Source organism: Felis catus, chromosome B4 (assembly GCF_018350175.1).
Source record: "Felis catus isolate Fca126 chromosome B4, F.catus_Fca126_mat1.0, whole genome shotgun sequence".
Classification (NCBI taxonomy): Eukaryota; Metazoa; Chordata; class Mammalia; order Carnivora; family Felidae; genus Felis; species Felis catus.
This window is the reverse complement of record NC_058374.1, coordinates 138,837,190-138,850,881: the sequence shown is the minus strand read 5'-3', so window position 1 is coordinate 138,850,881 and position 13,692 is coordinate 138,837,190. Positions and strand designations below refer to the sequence as shown.

At 60.2% G+C, this 13,692-nt stretch overlaps 1 protein-coding gene and 1 long non-coding RNA gene across 2 annotated transcripts in view; both read left to right on the top strand.

Annotated features, from left to right (window-relative positions):
• The window catches only part of CERK (ceramide kinase), a gene marked incomplete at its 5' end in the record, with an annotated part of 45,348 nt that extends 37,786 nt beyond the window's left edge, over positions 1–7,562 (top strand). Inside the window, 6 exons of the mRNA XM_045033183.1 lie at positions 285–437; positions 2,256–2,361; positions 3,024–3,100; positions 3,709–3,914; positions 4,518–4,726; positions 6,522–7,562. Of these exons, the coding sequence (XP_044889118.1) occupies positions 285–437; positions 2,256–2,361; positions 3,024–3,100; positions 3,709–3,914; positions 4,518–4,726; positions 6,522–6,594 (824 nt within the window). The remainder of the gene's footprint in view (positions 1–284; positions 438–2,255; positions 2,362–3,023; positions 3,101–3,708; positions 3,915–4,517; positions 4,727–6,521) is intronic.
• A 660-nt stretch (positions 7,563–8,222) lies between these two features.
• Positions 8,223–10,497, top strand: LOC123386775. The gene is made up of 2 exons (XR_006601194.1): positions 8,223–8,563; positions 8,785–10,497. It is a non-coding gene; the product is annotated as an uncharacterized LOC123386775 (long non-coding RNA).
• Positions 10,498–13,692: the final 3,195 nt, after the last annotated feature.

Below are 13,692 nucleotides of genomic sequence, written 5' to 3'. Positions count from 1 at the left end.
AAATCCACCCCGTTTCCCAGCAGCGGCACTGAACGAGCCCCGTGGGTCCACTGTGGTTCCGTGCCTGCTGGGAAACTTCCCAAAGCTGTTGTGGACCTTTTAGTCAAGTCCTGTCATCGGAATCAGGAACAGGAGACCCAGGGCCCACGTGCAGACCGTCCCCGGGGCTGCCTTCCGTGTGTTGCACGTCTTAGTCGCTTGGGTGCTTCTGGGCCCGCCCGTGCCATCAAGGGGCTGAGGAGGCGCGGTGTGGAGGTGGCCAGGGGACCGTGTCTCTCCCGCAGGGGACTCACTGCCCATGGACGTGTCCTCGGTTCACCACAACAGCACGCTGCTGCGCTACTCCGTGTCCCTGCTGGGCTATGGCTTCTACGGGGACGTCATCAAGGACAGTGAGAAGAAGCGGTGGATGGGGCTCATCAGATACGACTTCTCAGGTAGCCCTGCTTTGGCACATGGCGTCTGCCTTCGCCTGCAGAGGCGGGTGCCCTGCTGGTGAAGGGCCCCGGGGTGCCCGCAGAGCAGGGTGGACACCCCAGGCCCACAGACCGGTTCTCCTGTTCGGGATCGCAGAGCGACTCGAAGGCACTGCGGCCGTGCCAAGCCGTGACCGTCCGCTCTCCTCAGGCGGTGTCCCCTTCCCAGAGGGGTCTGAACGGGGGCAGGGTCTGGAGTGGGCACGCCTGCTGCTTGGCGACTGTCACCCACCCGGCCACTGCCCTTTCCAGTTTGCTTTTGGGTCAGTCGGTAGTAAGTTAAGTCGAAGAACCCCAGGTATTAAAATCTGAACCCTTTTCTGGGGAGAGAAACGGATAGTAATGTGCTGGGTCTGAGGCACTGAGGAGCCCTGTTTAAATCAAAGCTACGGTATCGCTTTGCAGTTAAAACGCAAGAAACTCCAAAGTAACGTATCTCCCCAAACTGTCATTAGGAAACAGAACGAGGGATTAGAAAGAATCTGGGTGAGATTCGTGCCGTCTTCCTGATTACCTGCTGTTGAGCTGGCCGCTCGCTCCCGAGCCCGTGGGCCTCACCCCGGCCCACGGTCACCTCTCCGCTAGGATGCAGGGCGTGTCCTGTCCGCGTCTCCGTCCCCACCTGGAACTCACACACACAGACCTGCAGAGGCTCAGCGGTTTTCTCAAGGCAGAGAGGAGGCCCGTTTTAGGGCCGGCGGGACACGCACGTGTCCGTCTGAGGACGGGCAGAAATGGGGCCCTGCCATCCGGGAGAGAGACCGTCCTGTAGGTCGAGCGGCCAGCCCCTGCCCTTCACCAGCTGCCGAGCTGGAGGGTCGTCCCGGGAGAGGGTGCCACCCACGGAGGAAGTGGAGGGAGGAAGGTGGACCCCAGGGCATTGGGACGGGGTTTCTCCACAGGGCAGGTAGTTACTGGGCGGATCCCAGATGCCCAGCCACACACTAGCTGCTGGTAGAGCAGGTGGGAGGCCGGGGTGGGGACGGGTTCAGTGGTGTCCCCATCGTGCCCGATGTCACCATGGCCAGCGCCAGCCCGGCATCCGGCTCAGGGGAGTGGTGTCACTGTTGCATTTGCAGGACGTGGCAGGGTCCCCACTGTGGCCCCCACTCCCCTGTCCTGCTGGGCTCTCTCCAGTCAGCTGCTCAGGTTCAGCCCGTGCCCGCTGGGGCCGGTTCGAGGCCGGCCAGGCCCGCTCAGAGCAGATAGCACGCCACGGTCCTCCAGATGGGCCGGACACAGTCCTTGGCGGTGCTGCCCTGGACCGTCACTGTCCGCGTTCTTCCCAGATGCCAGACTGGTCCTGGGTGACCTTGGGCGGCCGAGCCAGGGAGACGTGGGAGCGTCTGGGAGGAGCAGAGAGGTGGCCCTGCCCTTTGATGAGCCTCCACCGAGTCGGGGAGGCCATCTCCAGATGTCGGGGGCTTTGCCACATGCCAGCCCTGCAGCCATCTGCGGGCAGGCAGGAGGGGTCACTGATGGCAGAGACCTCCACCGCTGAAGGCAGCCCTGGTGACCCGGCACCCAGCATGGCCCGATCCCTTACCGCTCCCATCACACAGGTCTTGGGATGCGCTGGTGGCACCGGGGGGGGGGGAGCGGTGGAGGGCGCTGTGTCCCAGAACAGGTGCAGCTGGGGGGCCGCAGGGCGGTGCTGTGTCCCGGAACAGGTGCAGCGGGGGGGGGGGGGGGGGCGCTGTGTCCCGGAACAGGTGCAGCTGGTGGCCTCGTGGCCAGAAAACGACGCTGGGGCTGCTTTACTTTGTGCTCCGTTCCCAGGTTTGAAGACCTTCCTGTCACATCACTGCTACGAAGGGACAGTGTCTTTCCTGCCAGCGCGGCACACAGTGGGGTCTCCCAGGGACAGGAAACCCTGCCGTGCCGGGTAAGCACATTCTTCCGTGTGTTTCTATTGCAGAGGGCGCGAAATAAAGCTGGGCTGCTTGGGGGTGTGCTCCTATCGGGGACGCGTATCTTCTAAGCGTAGATGCGAGACCGTGGTTCTGGCGTGCCCGGCGATGGCGTAGCTCAGCGCACGGCTTCCGGGCCCACGCGTTCCCGAGCCCCTTTCCTTCTTTAATGGAGAATCTGAGGCCACAGGTCACAACGGTTAGAGGTAGAGCTGCTGAGCCGAGCCGAGGCGCCGATCTCCCTGGCGTGAACACGCACCGTTGCACGGTGAGCCCAGGCTGACGACGAAGTTGCGAGCTGGCTGCTCGCTTGGTACCGCCTGGAACAGACGACCGTTGTGTCACCTGTGCTGAGCGACCTGCGCCTGGCTCGGCACGTCACCAGCCAGCGCTCCGCTGACCTCGGAGCCAAGCCGAGCTGGCTCTCGGCACGCCAGCGCCACGGCCGCGTGGGATGCCCTTGGCTTCTTAGCCACGCGCGTACACGCTCTGGAGAAGGATGCGTGGACGCGCGGACATTTTAAGATCTGACTTGCAGAATTCACACTGACGTGCAAAGGGGAGAGCTGCCAGGCGCGTGCGCTCCCTTGTCGCGGCCGCGTGCCTCAGGAAGGGCGGTGACGTCCTTGTCTTCCAGGTGCTTCGTGTGCAGGCAGAGCAAACAGCAGCTGGAGGAGGAGCAGAAGAGGTCGTTGTACGGTCTGGAGAACACCGGTAATGTCTGGGCCGCGGACTCACGGTCACTGCCGCGTGTGTTGGGGTTTGAAGCTGTGGAACCTCTGAGGGCGCTGCGTCTTCCCGCTGTGCGTCCCCCCCCTTTGTCGGTGGGCGCGTGTGTCCCTCTCTGCTCGCCTCCGGGCAGCAACATGGCTGCTCTGGCCTGGGGGCCGGCGACAGTTCCTGTCAAGCGTTATACTCTCGTCTGTGGGCTTTGCCAGGCGCCGGGAAGGGGGTGGGCGCAGCAGCGTTCCAGAAACTTAGCTGTGGACGCCGACGTTAGAGTTTCGTGTAATCTTCGTATGTCACGAGATACTGTTCCTCTGGAGTTTTGTAAACCGCTTACGAAGGGGAAAATTATTCTCGGCTGACGCGGAATCGGGTGACAGGCCGGGCTCGGTGGCCCCCGCTCTAAGTTGTTCAGACGTCCCCACGTGAGGACCAGTGGCACAGCTGTGCCCTTTCGGAGGCGACCCTCCGGGCACGGCGGCCGGCACAGGGCCCGTGTGCTGGGGCCGAGGGTCAGTCCACGGGAGACCCGTAGGGACGGTCTCGGGACGCGCGCCCGCGTGTGACGTGCCGTCTGCGATGCCTTTCTGCTTCAGAGGAGGTGGAAGAGTGGAAGGTCGTCTGCGGGAAGTTCCTGGCCATCAACGCCACCAACATGTCCTGTGCTTGTCCCCGGAGTCCCCAGGGCCTGTCCCCGGCCGCCCACCTGGGGGACGGGTCTTCCGACCTCATCCTCATCCGGAAGTGCTCCCGGTTCAACTTCCTGAGGTTTCTCGTCAGGCACACGAACCAGTACGACCAGGTGAGTGGGGCGCTCGCCCTGCCCCGTCCGCGCTGGTGGGCGGGGTCCATTTGGGCAGCGTCTACGCGGGCAGCGTCCCTGCGGGTGATCCCTGACTGCCGTGCCGTAGGAACCCACTGCTGAGTCCCAGGGAACAAGGTCAGGTTTCTGGTCTGCGTTTCACCCATTGGAAGCTCCTAGCGTCTGCTCCTTCTGAGAGCTCGTTAAAGACACAAACCTCTTTCTAGCAAACCTCTCCGTAGTCGCTGGCATCCTTGTAGTTAATACAACGGCAGACCCCAACTCTAACGAGATAAGTGTGGGTTGGCCTCTGGTCGTAGTAAGATGTGTTTTCCTTTTTTTAAATTAAATTGCATTTCAGGTCTAGCGTAATGGTATTTTTATGTGGCTTGCAAAACAGTGCTTGTTAAAAAGATGAAGAATTCTACAAGTCCCTACTAGGGAACTACCAGAATCTTGAGAAAGCGCCGGTCGCCATGGACGCGCCGGGAGGCGGGCGGCGGCCTTCGCTTCGTGTCCGAGCTGCGGGCGCGCCGGCCACGGACGGGCCTCCCCCGCAAAAGCGCCCGTAAAAGCGCCAGCCCCTTCCGTGTCTCTCTGCAGTTTGACTTCGCCTTTGTCGAAGTTTATCGCGTCAGGAAATTCCAGTTTGTATCGAAGCACGTGGAGGACGAGGACAGTGACCTCAAGGAGAGGGGGAAGACGCGCTTCGGGCAGATCTGCAGCGACCACCCCCCGTGCTGCTGCTCTGTGTCCAACAGCTCGTGGAACTGTGACGGGGAGGTCCTGAGCAGCTCCGCCATCGAGGTCCGGTGAGTGACGGTGGCCCGAGGGCGCCTCCAGGGGCCCCGCGACCGCAAGCGTGCGGGTGCACTGTAAACGCGCGCATGCGTCCACGCAGCCGGCGCCCGAGACCCCGCCATCGGACTCTGGGGAAGATGCCCGCGTGTGGACGGTTCCCGCGATTTCCCAAGCCCCCCCGCCGTGTCGCCATCTTCTCTTCTCCCTGAGCCCCGGCGCCGGCTTCTGTCCCTTTGCTCTGGCATTTTCTCTCTGTTCTCCTGATGACACACACAAGCCATCCTCCTTCACCGGGTCCACCAGGAGCCCCTCTGGCCTCGGGGAGCCCCGTCTGCGGCCGGCGCTGGACCCTGGCTCGTGGCCTCCGGGGGGCAGGCACCAGGCCCGCTCTTCCGGCCTCTGGCCTTCGGGCAGGGGGTCCTCTGCAGACCGGCTGGGGGTCTGCCATCTGATTACACGTGTCACACGCCCAGAGGGAGCACGAGTGCGGAGAAAGTCGTCGATCAGGCTGTCGAACGAGGTGAAGGTGTAAAAATGGAGTGAAGTTCCAGGGTCCTGTGCCGTCTGCACACGTCGGGGCGATCCTAGCCGCCTTGACGGAGGCCAGGCCACGCGCTCCTTGACGACAGAGTGCGGACGATGTGGGAGGCGACACGGAGGGGCCTGCAGCCCCGCACCCACGCCCACCCCTCTGATAACGTGCACGTCACTGTGTATAATCCCGACGTTAAATGGCTTTTCAGCCCGTGGGATGTGCGGTGTCGAGCCTCCTGCATCAGCATCCGGCCAGGCCGTCAGGAGAGGCAGCCTCAGCCTCATCGAGGCGCACGTCTGCTCACACCTGCTCCTCTGGCCACCGCGTGATCAGTGTGGCCATGACTGTCCAGCTCAGATCCCAGGAGAAGGGGCGGGGACAGGACCAAGGGAAGCCCGCCAGGATTCGGCTTTTGTCAACACATTTTACAAGTTACAGAATTATTTTTGATGCTGGCTTTGGGATTTACTGGAAAAACAGGATACTTTGAAAATTAGGAAAAGCATTCTTTTATGAAATATATGCTATATGTCATGATAAATATCCCTATGCCTTGAACAGCAGGTGACTTAGTTATGGGGTTTTTATTACTGAACATCTTTAAAAAAATCTTTTCTGTTCACTTATTTTTGAGAGAACGAGAATCTCACACAGGCTCCACACCCATCAGCACGGAGCCTGATGTGGGGCTCGAACCCAGGAACCATGAGACCATGACCTGGGCCAAAACCAGGAGTCGGGTGTTCAACCGACTGGGCCACCCAGGCACCCCTATTACTGAACATCTCGGAGGAGGCTGTGACGTCATTAATAATTTGGGAAGGAGGCGCTGCCGGTGGGGACCGGACAGCCACGCTGACCGCTGAGCCCCTCTGGCTCCTCTCATCCTGGTGCATGCGGAAGGCGGGGGTCTCCAGGGCACCTCGGCCACCCCTCAGCCCCCTGGGCTCTGGCTGGTGTGGGGCCCCCTCCTCTTGGGCGACTGAACATCCCGCACGTCCTGGACAAGGGGGGTTGCCCTGCACGGAACCTTCTCCGTGGCCTGGAAGCTGAGAAAGCAGTCACCCAGGGATTTGTCACTTTGCTAAAGCGGGGTCTACAGGTGCCGGGTTTTCTGTTGGCCCTCGGCTGCCCTCAGCTGCCCTGTCACCACGGGGTTGGGCCCAGAGACAGCCAGGATGAGACCCCCATGCCACCTCTACCCTTGACCGGCAGTGGGGCCAAGGGTCAGGGGGACACCGGGGGTGACACGGCGCCCTTTGTCTCTGCAGGGTCCACTGCCAGCTGGTTCGTCTCTTTGCACGAGGAATCGAGGAGAATCCTAAGGAAGAGTCACAGAGCTGAGACGCTGTCACGCATCACCTGCCTTGCCGTGATTGGGAACCGTGACCGCTGTTTAAGAAAATTACTACAGACCGATTACGTTGATATACACATTTAAATTTAGAAATTTATTTTTGATAGTTAAATCTTGATTTTAGAAAAATACCTTCGTCAACAATATTGTGAACATACCTGGCATTTTCGGTTCTACGTGACTCTTTGGGCTGCGTTTCACGTAACTTCTTCTCAGCCAATGGCACTTACCAGTTTGGGGGCGCTGGCTTCTTAGATTTTAACAACGCCGACGGTGCAGATTTTGAAAGGGCCCATCGGTGGCTCTGCCGCAATAAGTTTAGGGACAGCGAATGTGCGGTCACACCATCCGGACGGGGTCTCCCCGCTCGCTGATCCACGTCGCACGACTCACTCTGTAGTTATTTGTGGTCGGGTTTCGGAAAGTAGTCGGTCGCCTTCATTTTGCCTTCATCTGAGCTTCTACTTAGGAAACTTCCGGACTCTCTGTGTCCCGGGCAACTACAATGCAACGTAGCCCTGCTTCGGGGACACCTCGGGAGTGCAGCACTGTTGTGGGGACACGGACGGGAGTGGCACTTTATCTTGAAAACCCAGGTCCTTGCTTTCGTCACGGTCGTGTTTCTGGGACAATCCGGCTGGTCAGCAGGAACAATCACGGGCCCTGGAGACGGCATCGGTTTTACGGCTGGGTGCCGACGCTTTATGGCCACACTGGGCGTGGGGGGTGGGGGGGTGACATGGAGAGAAGCTGGCACGCAGTAGGAAAAACTTCACTCTGTGGACGCTGTGTTCGCTTGACATCCGGGCACCCTGCCCTGGTTGGCGGTGGGGCTCCCGAGTCCCGGGGGCTACTTTGGTGGAGGCCCCGGGTCTATACACGTGGTCCCGACTGGAGCTTTTCTTCACGTTCAGTTCTACATATTTATTGAAACTGTTGTCCTTTTCAGCCAGAATAGTGTAAATGGTGTCTTCAGGGTTAGTATTTTAGATAGTTTTCCGCTGAAGCGCTGGAGCTGCAGCGGCCAGGGGTTCCCTGCAGCGGCCAGGGGTTCCCTACAGGCGGTCAGGGGTTCCAACCTACAGGTGGCCAGGGGTTCCCTGCAGTGGCCAGGGTTCCCTACAGGCAGCCGGGGGTTCCCTACAGGCGTCGGGGGTTCCCTACAGGCGGCTGGGGGTTCCCTATAGGCGGCCGGGGGTTCCCTGCAGCGGCTGGGGGTTCCTTACAGGCAGCCAGGGTTCTCTGCCGTGACCGGGGGTTCTTCACAGGCGGCCAGGGTTCCCTGCAAAGGCTGGGGGTTCCCTACAGGCGGCTGGGGGTTCCCTATAGGCGGCCGGGGGTTCCCTGCAGCGGCTGGGGGTTCCTTACAGGCAGCCAGGGTTCTCTGCCGTGACCGGGGGTTCTTCACAGGCGGCCAGGGTTCCCTGCAAAGGCTGGGGGTTCCCTACAGGCGGCTGGGGGTTCCCTATAGGCGGCCGGGGGTTCCCTGCAGCGGCTGGGGGTTCCTTACAGGCAGCCAGGGTTCTCTGCCGTGACCGGGGGTTCTTCACAGGCGGCCAGGGTTCCCTGCAAAGGCTGGGGGTTCCCTACAGGCGGCCAGGGGTTCCCTGCAGCAGCCACGGTTCCCTGCAGCAGCCAGGGGTTCCCTACAGGCGGCCGGGGGTTCCCTACAGGCGGCCGGGGGTTCCCTACAGGCGGCCGGGGGTTCCCTGCAGCGGCCAGGGGTTCCCTACAGGCATCCGGGGGTTCCCTACAGGGGGCCAGGGGTTCCCTACAGGCGGCCAGGGGTTCCCTGCAGTGGCCGGGGGTTCCTTACAGGCAGCCAGGGTTCCGTGCAGTGACTGGGGGTTCCCTACAGGCAGCTGGGGGTTCCCTATAGGCAGCCAGGGGTTCCCTGCAGCGGCTGGGGGTTCCTTACAGGCAGGGTTCTCTGCAGTGACCGGGGGTTCCTCACAGGTGGCCAGGGTTCCCTGCAGTGGCCGGGGGGTCCCTACAGGCGGCCGGGGGTTCCCTACAGCGGCTGGGGTTCCCTGCAGCGGCCAGGGGTTCCCTGCAGCGGCCAGGGGTTCCCTACAGGCAGCCGGGGGTTCCCTACAGCGGCTGGGGTTCCCTGCAGCGGCCAGGGGTTCCCTGCAGCGGCCAGGGGTTCCCTACAGGCAGCCGGGGGTTCCTCACAGGCGGCCAGGGGTTCCCTGCAGCAGCCAGGGGTTCCCTGCAGCGGCCAGGGTTCCCTGCAGCAGCCAGGGGTTCCCTACAGGCAGCCGGGGGTTCCCTACAGGCGGCCGGGGGTTCCCTACAGGCGGCCGGGGGTTCCCTGCAGCGGCCAGGGGTTCCCTACAGGGGGCCAGGGGTTCCCTACAGGCGGCCAGGGGTTCCCTGCAGCAGCCAGGGTTCCCTGCAGTGGCCAGGGGTTCCCTACAGGCGGCCAGGGGTTCCCTATAGGCAGCCGGGGGTTCCCTGCAGCGGCTGGGGGTTCCTTACAGGCAGTCAGGGTTCTCTGCAGTGACCGGGGGTTCCTCACAGGCGGCCAGGGTTCCCTGCAAAGGCCGGGGGTTCCCTACAGGTGGCTGGCGCTTCCCTGCAGGCATGGCCACTGGCCCTGGGGTGGCCCTCGTGCATGCTCGTGGCCCCATTTCCTTTGTATTCATGCTTAGCTATATGGGAGACGCATCGAAAATAGCTTTATTTGAAATACAAGATGAGGCTTGAACTCTGGTTTGCAAAGAGAGAGGAAGCCTGTTACAAGAGGCGGTTCACAAGCCGTCATGTGCTTTACGAGTGCCCTTGACCTCACGTAGGCACAAATAGTCATTTTAGCATTAACAGACATCATATATTTTTAGAATTTACTTGCAGCATTTATATTTTGAAGTATACATGAAATTTCCTATTTTATCATTCAATCCCAGGTCAGACAAAAAGGGTAGCTTTGACTGGCTTTTTTAATAAGATCACATTATCAAGCGATTGTGCGAATCCGATGTTTTAATGATTAGCGGGTGGGTGAAAAGTCTGGGTATGAAAATAATTCTCAGTGCTTGCTGCTGGTTGGAAGAAACCAGACCCAGGACTGGCAGGTCTGAGCAGGGGCGCGAGGGCCTCGCCAACGGGGCTCCCGGCCGCCCACAGCCGCTCTGTGGATTGTTACCTGATGTTTCCTAAAACAGTACTGGTCTGAAGTCCATGGCCGGTTTTAGAGAAACAGTCCAGGCCGGAGTCCACAGTTCACGTTCACCGAGAAGGCGAGCCACGCGGTTCCTGGAGGGCTGACCTTGTGCCGACATCACAGGCCTTGGGACGGTTCTTAGGGTGCGTGTGGTTGTGTGAACACCCCCCAGCACTCCTTGATAATCTCTACACGGGATGGAAGTACTTTCCAGACATTCCCATGTGGGCAGGGGGTTCTGATCTCCCGAAGGCCCCAGATGGAGCCCCAACATGTGCACGTCAGAACTGACAGCTGGTTAGTGAGGACTTAGGATCATCTAGGATTAGACTAGGCTTTAACTTCCTGTGTGACTCATTGGTGCAAAAAACCGTGGTGGTACTTATGCCCTGACCCGTTTCCCGCTTGTTCTGACTACCAAGGAGGAACCTCGGAAGCTGCACCTGCTCGGCGGGCAGGCTCGACTTTGTTCCTTGTACAATCTCGTGTAACGGGGCAGGACCGATGGAAGAGGTGGCTTCATTTTCTTTTAATCTTGCGGGTTTCGAGATTAGAAAATGGCATATTTGCTCTGACACGTTTGAGAAGACAGAAATAAAGTTACGTTGGGCAGAATTTTTTCTTCTTTTATAAACTCCTGTTATTTTCAAAGCGGAGCATGTTTTGTGAAAACACCTGTGTACAATTTAAAGAGCAAGAATAAAATGAACGATGGTGTACCTACCGGCCAGGCCCAGAGTCCCCGTGTGTCCTTAGGGGCTGACCCCTCCCCTCCCCGCCCCTCCACAGAGGTGGCTGTTCGCAGCGTGCTGTTCCCTTGGTCCGTGTGAGGGGAGGGGACGCACACAACACACACTTTGGCATAGGATTGTTTTGAGCTGAAGACCCTCAGGCCGCAAATGCAGAAGGAGCTTCCTGCCCCCCACCCGCCCCGTCCCCGCTAAGAGTGGGACATAAACTTCCCCTTGAGAAGGTGTGCCCTCCTCTCTGCTTCCAGGAGCAGAACCCCGTCCACCGCGTCTACCGCTGGGGAGGTGGGTCTGCACGAGCCTAAATCCTCCGTTATTTCCCACACAAAATTCCCCAGTAGGGGGCGCCCGGGTGGCTCAGTTAAGTGGCCGACTTGGGCTCAGATCACCGTCTCACGGTTCGTGAGTTCGAGCCCCGCGTCGGGCTCTGTGCTGACAGCTCGGAGCCTGGAGCCCGCTTCGGATTCTGTGTCCCTCTCTTTCTGCCCCTCCCCCACTTGTGCACGCACGTGCACTCTCTCTCAAAAAATAAATTATTACATAAATGAATAAACGTTAAAAAAAAATCCCCAGTAAAGTCATGTTACCTTAGAAGCCCAAACCCCTTTCCTTCCTTTTTTTTTTCTTTTTTTGGGGGGTGGTGAGCGAGACAGGATCCTAAGCAGGCTCTGTGCTGATAGCAGCCCAATATGGGGCTTGAACCCACGAACCTCAAGATTTGTGACCCGAGCTGAAGTCAGACGCTCCATCGACTGAGCCACCCAGGCGGCCCCCTCCCAAACCCTGGTGTCCTTCTGTCACTTCTTGACAAAGTTAAGCGTCCTCTTGCTAAAATGCTACATAAGCCCCGGGTTTAACCGCCTCCGTGGGACTTCGCGTGAACTAAACATCGGCATCAAATAAAAGCGCTGTGTCCTTCCTCCCGTCCATCCACCTCCCATCGGCTTATCTGGCAGGACAGGACACGGCTGCTGAGCCCCAGCGGGCGGTAGCAGGGGTCTTCCTTCCTGAGGGCTCAGAGGCTCAGGCACATGGTTCAGTTCCACGCACTTCGCTCATTGTGTGAAAGGAAACCCACCGCGCGCTGTCTTCTGCAACTTCTTCATTCCGCACGTTTTGAGATGTTTTCATCACGAAACTGAACTTCCCGGCGTGCGAACGCGGCACTCGCCATTTAGAAGGGTCCTCGCTCAGGTCTTTCAACAGTTTTAGAATTTTCCCTGAAATCTCTTTTCATCCTGTTTAGATATATTCCTAAAAAATGTATTTTGGGGCTGTTACCTCCTAAAAAATTTTTTTTATTTTACATAAAAGTGGGATTTTTTTAATGTACCACATACCACACGGTCTCCAGAAAACGTGCCTCGTGTGACAACTTAGCTGTAGACCTGGGGTTTCCCCAGTCCCATCACCTACCCGCAGGAGTCCTCGAGGAGATGCCTTTACGACCTTACACGTTTCGGGTCCCCCTGTCTGCACCAGCTCGGACTGCTAGGGACAGAAGGGACAACAGTGCCTCTAAGGGAGCAGGGTCCAGGACCCTGCAGAAGGAAGGGGCGGGCTTCCCTGCTTCGGTGGGTTCTGGGGGCTTCCCCACACACCCTAGCACAGGACAGGGTCTTCCGGATCCTTCCTCACCTCGCGGGCAGTGGCCGCCCCCTGAATCTCCCGCAGCCTTCAGGGCCATCACACCCCAAGTAGCCAACCCCTCACTCCAGCCTCCGTTAACAGCAGACGCGTTCGGAGTCAGCTCCGCGTGTTGGTTTCTGTGGGTGAACGGAATCACCACCTTTGGCTCCTGACCGCGTGGTGACAGCCCCCCAGGCCACGTGTGGCCCTCGCATTTACTCACACGGTCCTGAGACTCGCTCGCTAGGTGCTGTTACAGAAGAAACCACGGGTGCCTGTGAAGGGAAGCCCGCTTGAACAAGACCGTTAACAAATGACTCTGTGTTCCTGTCTCCTCCGTCCCCGGACCCCCCCCACCCGATCTGCAGCCAGAAGGAGCACCGCAGGGGCTCGATCTCTCCAAGAATAGAGGCCAAGTACTACAGGGGCACCCGGTCGCCTTTTTTGGCTTCACGGACGCCCAGGTGAAGCCAGAGACGGCCTCTCCAGAGTGCTGCTGCGAAATGCCGTGTCCAGGCCCCCAGAGGAAACCAACCACGCTGAAATACAGCTAGCGAAGTTTTCGATCACGATTAGGCAGCTCTGTGCTGTTCTACTGGCCCATCAAATGGGAAAACAGACGTAGAACCCGGAGCCCCACCAGCGAGGATGGGTGGGGCCTGTGCCGCCCACACCCTGGGCTCGGATCCCTCCTCGCCCTTCTGCCTCCAGAGAGCAGGTGTCCCCACAGGGCCGGGCGCTCGCAGGGACCGTCCTGTCGAGCCGTGCTGCAGAGGGGCGAGCGGGGGCTCTGGGGCTAGGCAAGCCCTCTCTTGCTGTCAGGAGAGTCGGGTTGGGGGACGGCACGGGGATTCCCAGGGACCACCGGCCCTTCATGGCTACGTCCCAGCCCCTCGGACAGTGCCTGCAGCAGATGGATGGGGAGATGGCTGGACGAACAGGTGGATGGAGGCAGGACACAAGGCCACGCCTCTGGGGGCAGAGCTGGCCCATCAGACCTGGTTTCTGTCCAGCTCCAGCTCCCCTGGAGGGAGCCGGGTGGGTCTCTGCCTCCCGCGGGCTCCTGTGGGCTTGGGGTGCTGGGGGCCGGACGCCCTCAGTCGTGTGCAGCTCAGCTCGGTGCGGGACTGCGGCGGGTTCAGAAGTCGGCCCGGTTCCTGCATCCCTCTGTCTCCAGGGTCAGTGTCGGGATCGGCCAAGCCACAGGTGCCACTGGGGATCCCTCTGCCCGGGGTCCTCGAGTCCCCCCACCTCTCAGCCTCAGACCCCAGGGGAGGGCCCCAGCGACGCCCACCCCTCCCAGTGAGGTCACGCCCAGGTGGGGCCGGGGCCCTTACCCCAAACCCGAGGCGCCGCTTCCGTTCCTTCCCCAGGCTCCCCCGCGGCCCTGCAGTGATGGTCCCACCACCCACTGCCACCCGGTGCCAGGCCCGGGACGCCCCAACCTGCAAGCTGCCGGCCCCACTGGCCTACAGTCTCCTTCTAGAACCTGGGGCCCTGCTCCCTGCTCCCCCCAGCTCCTCGATGTCCACGGGCCCCTG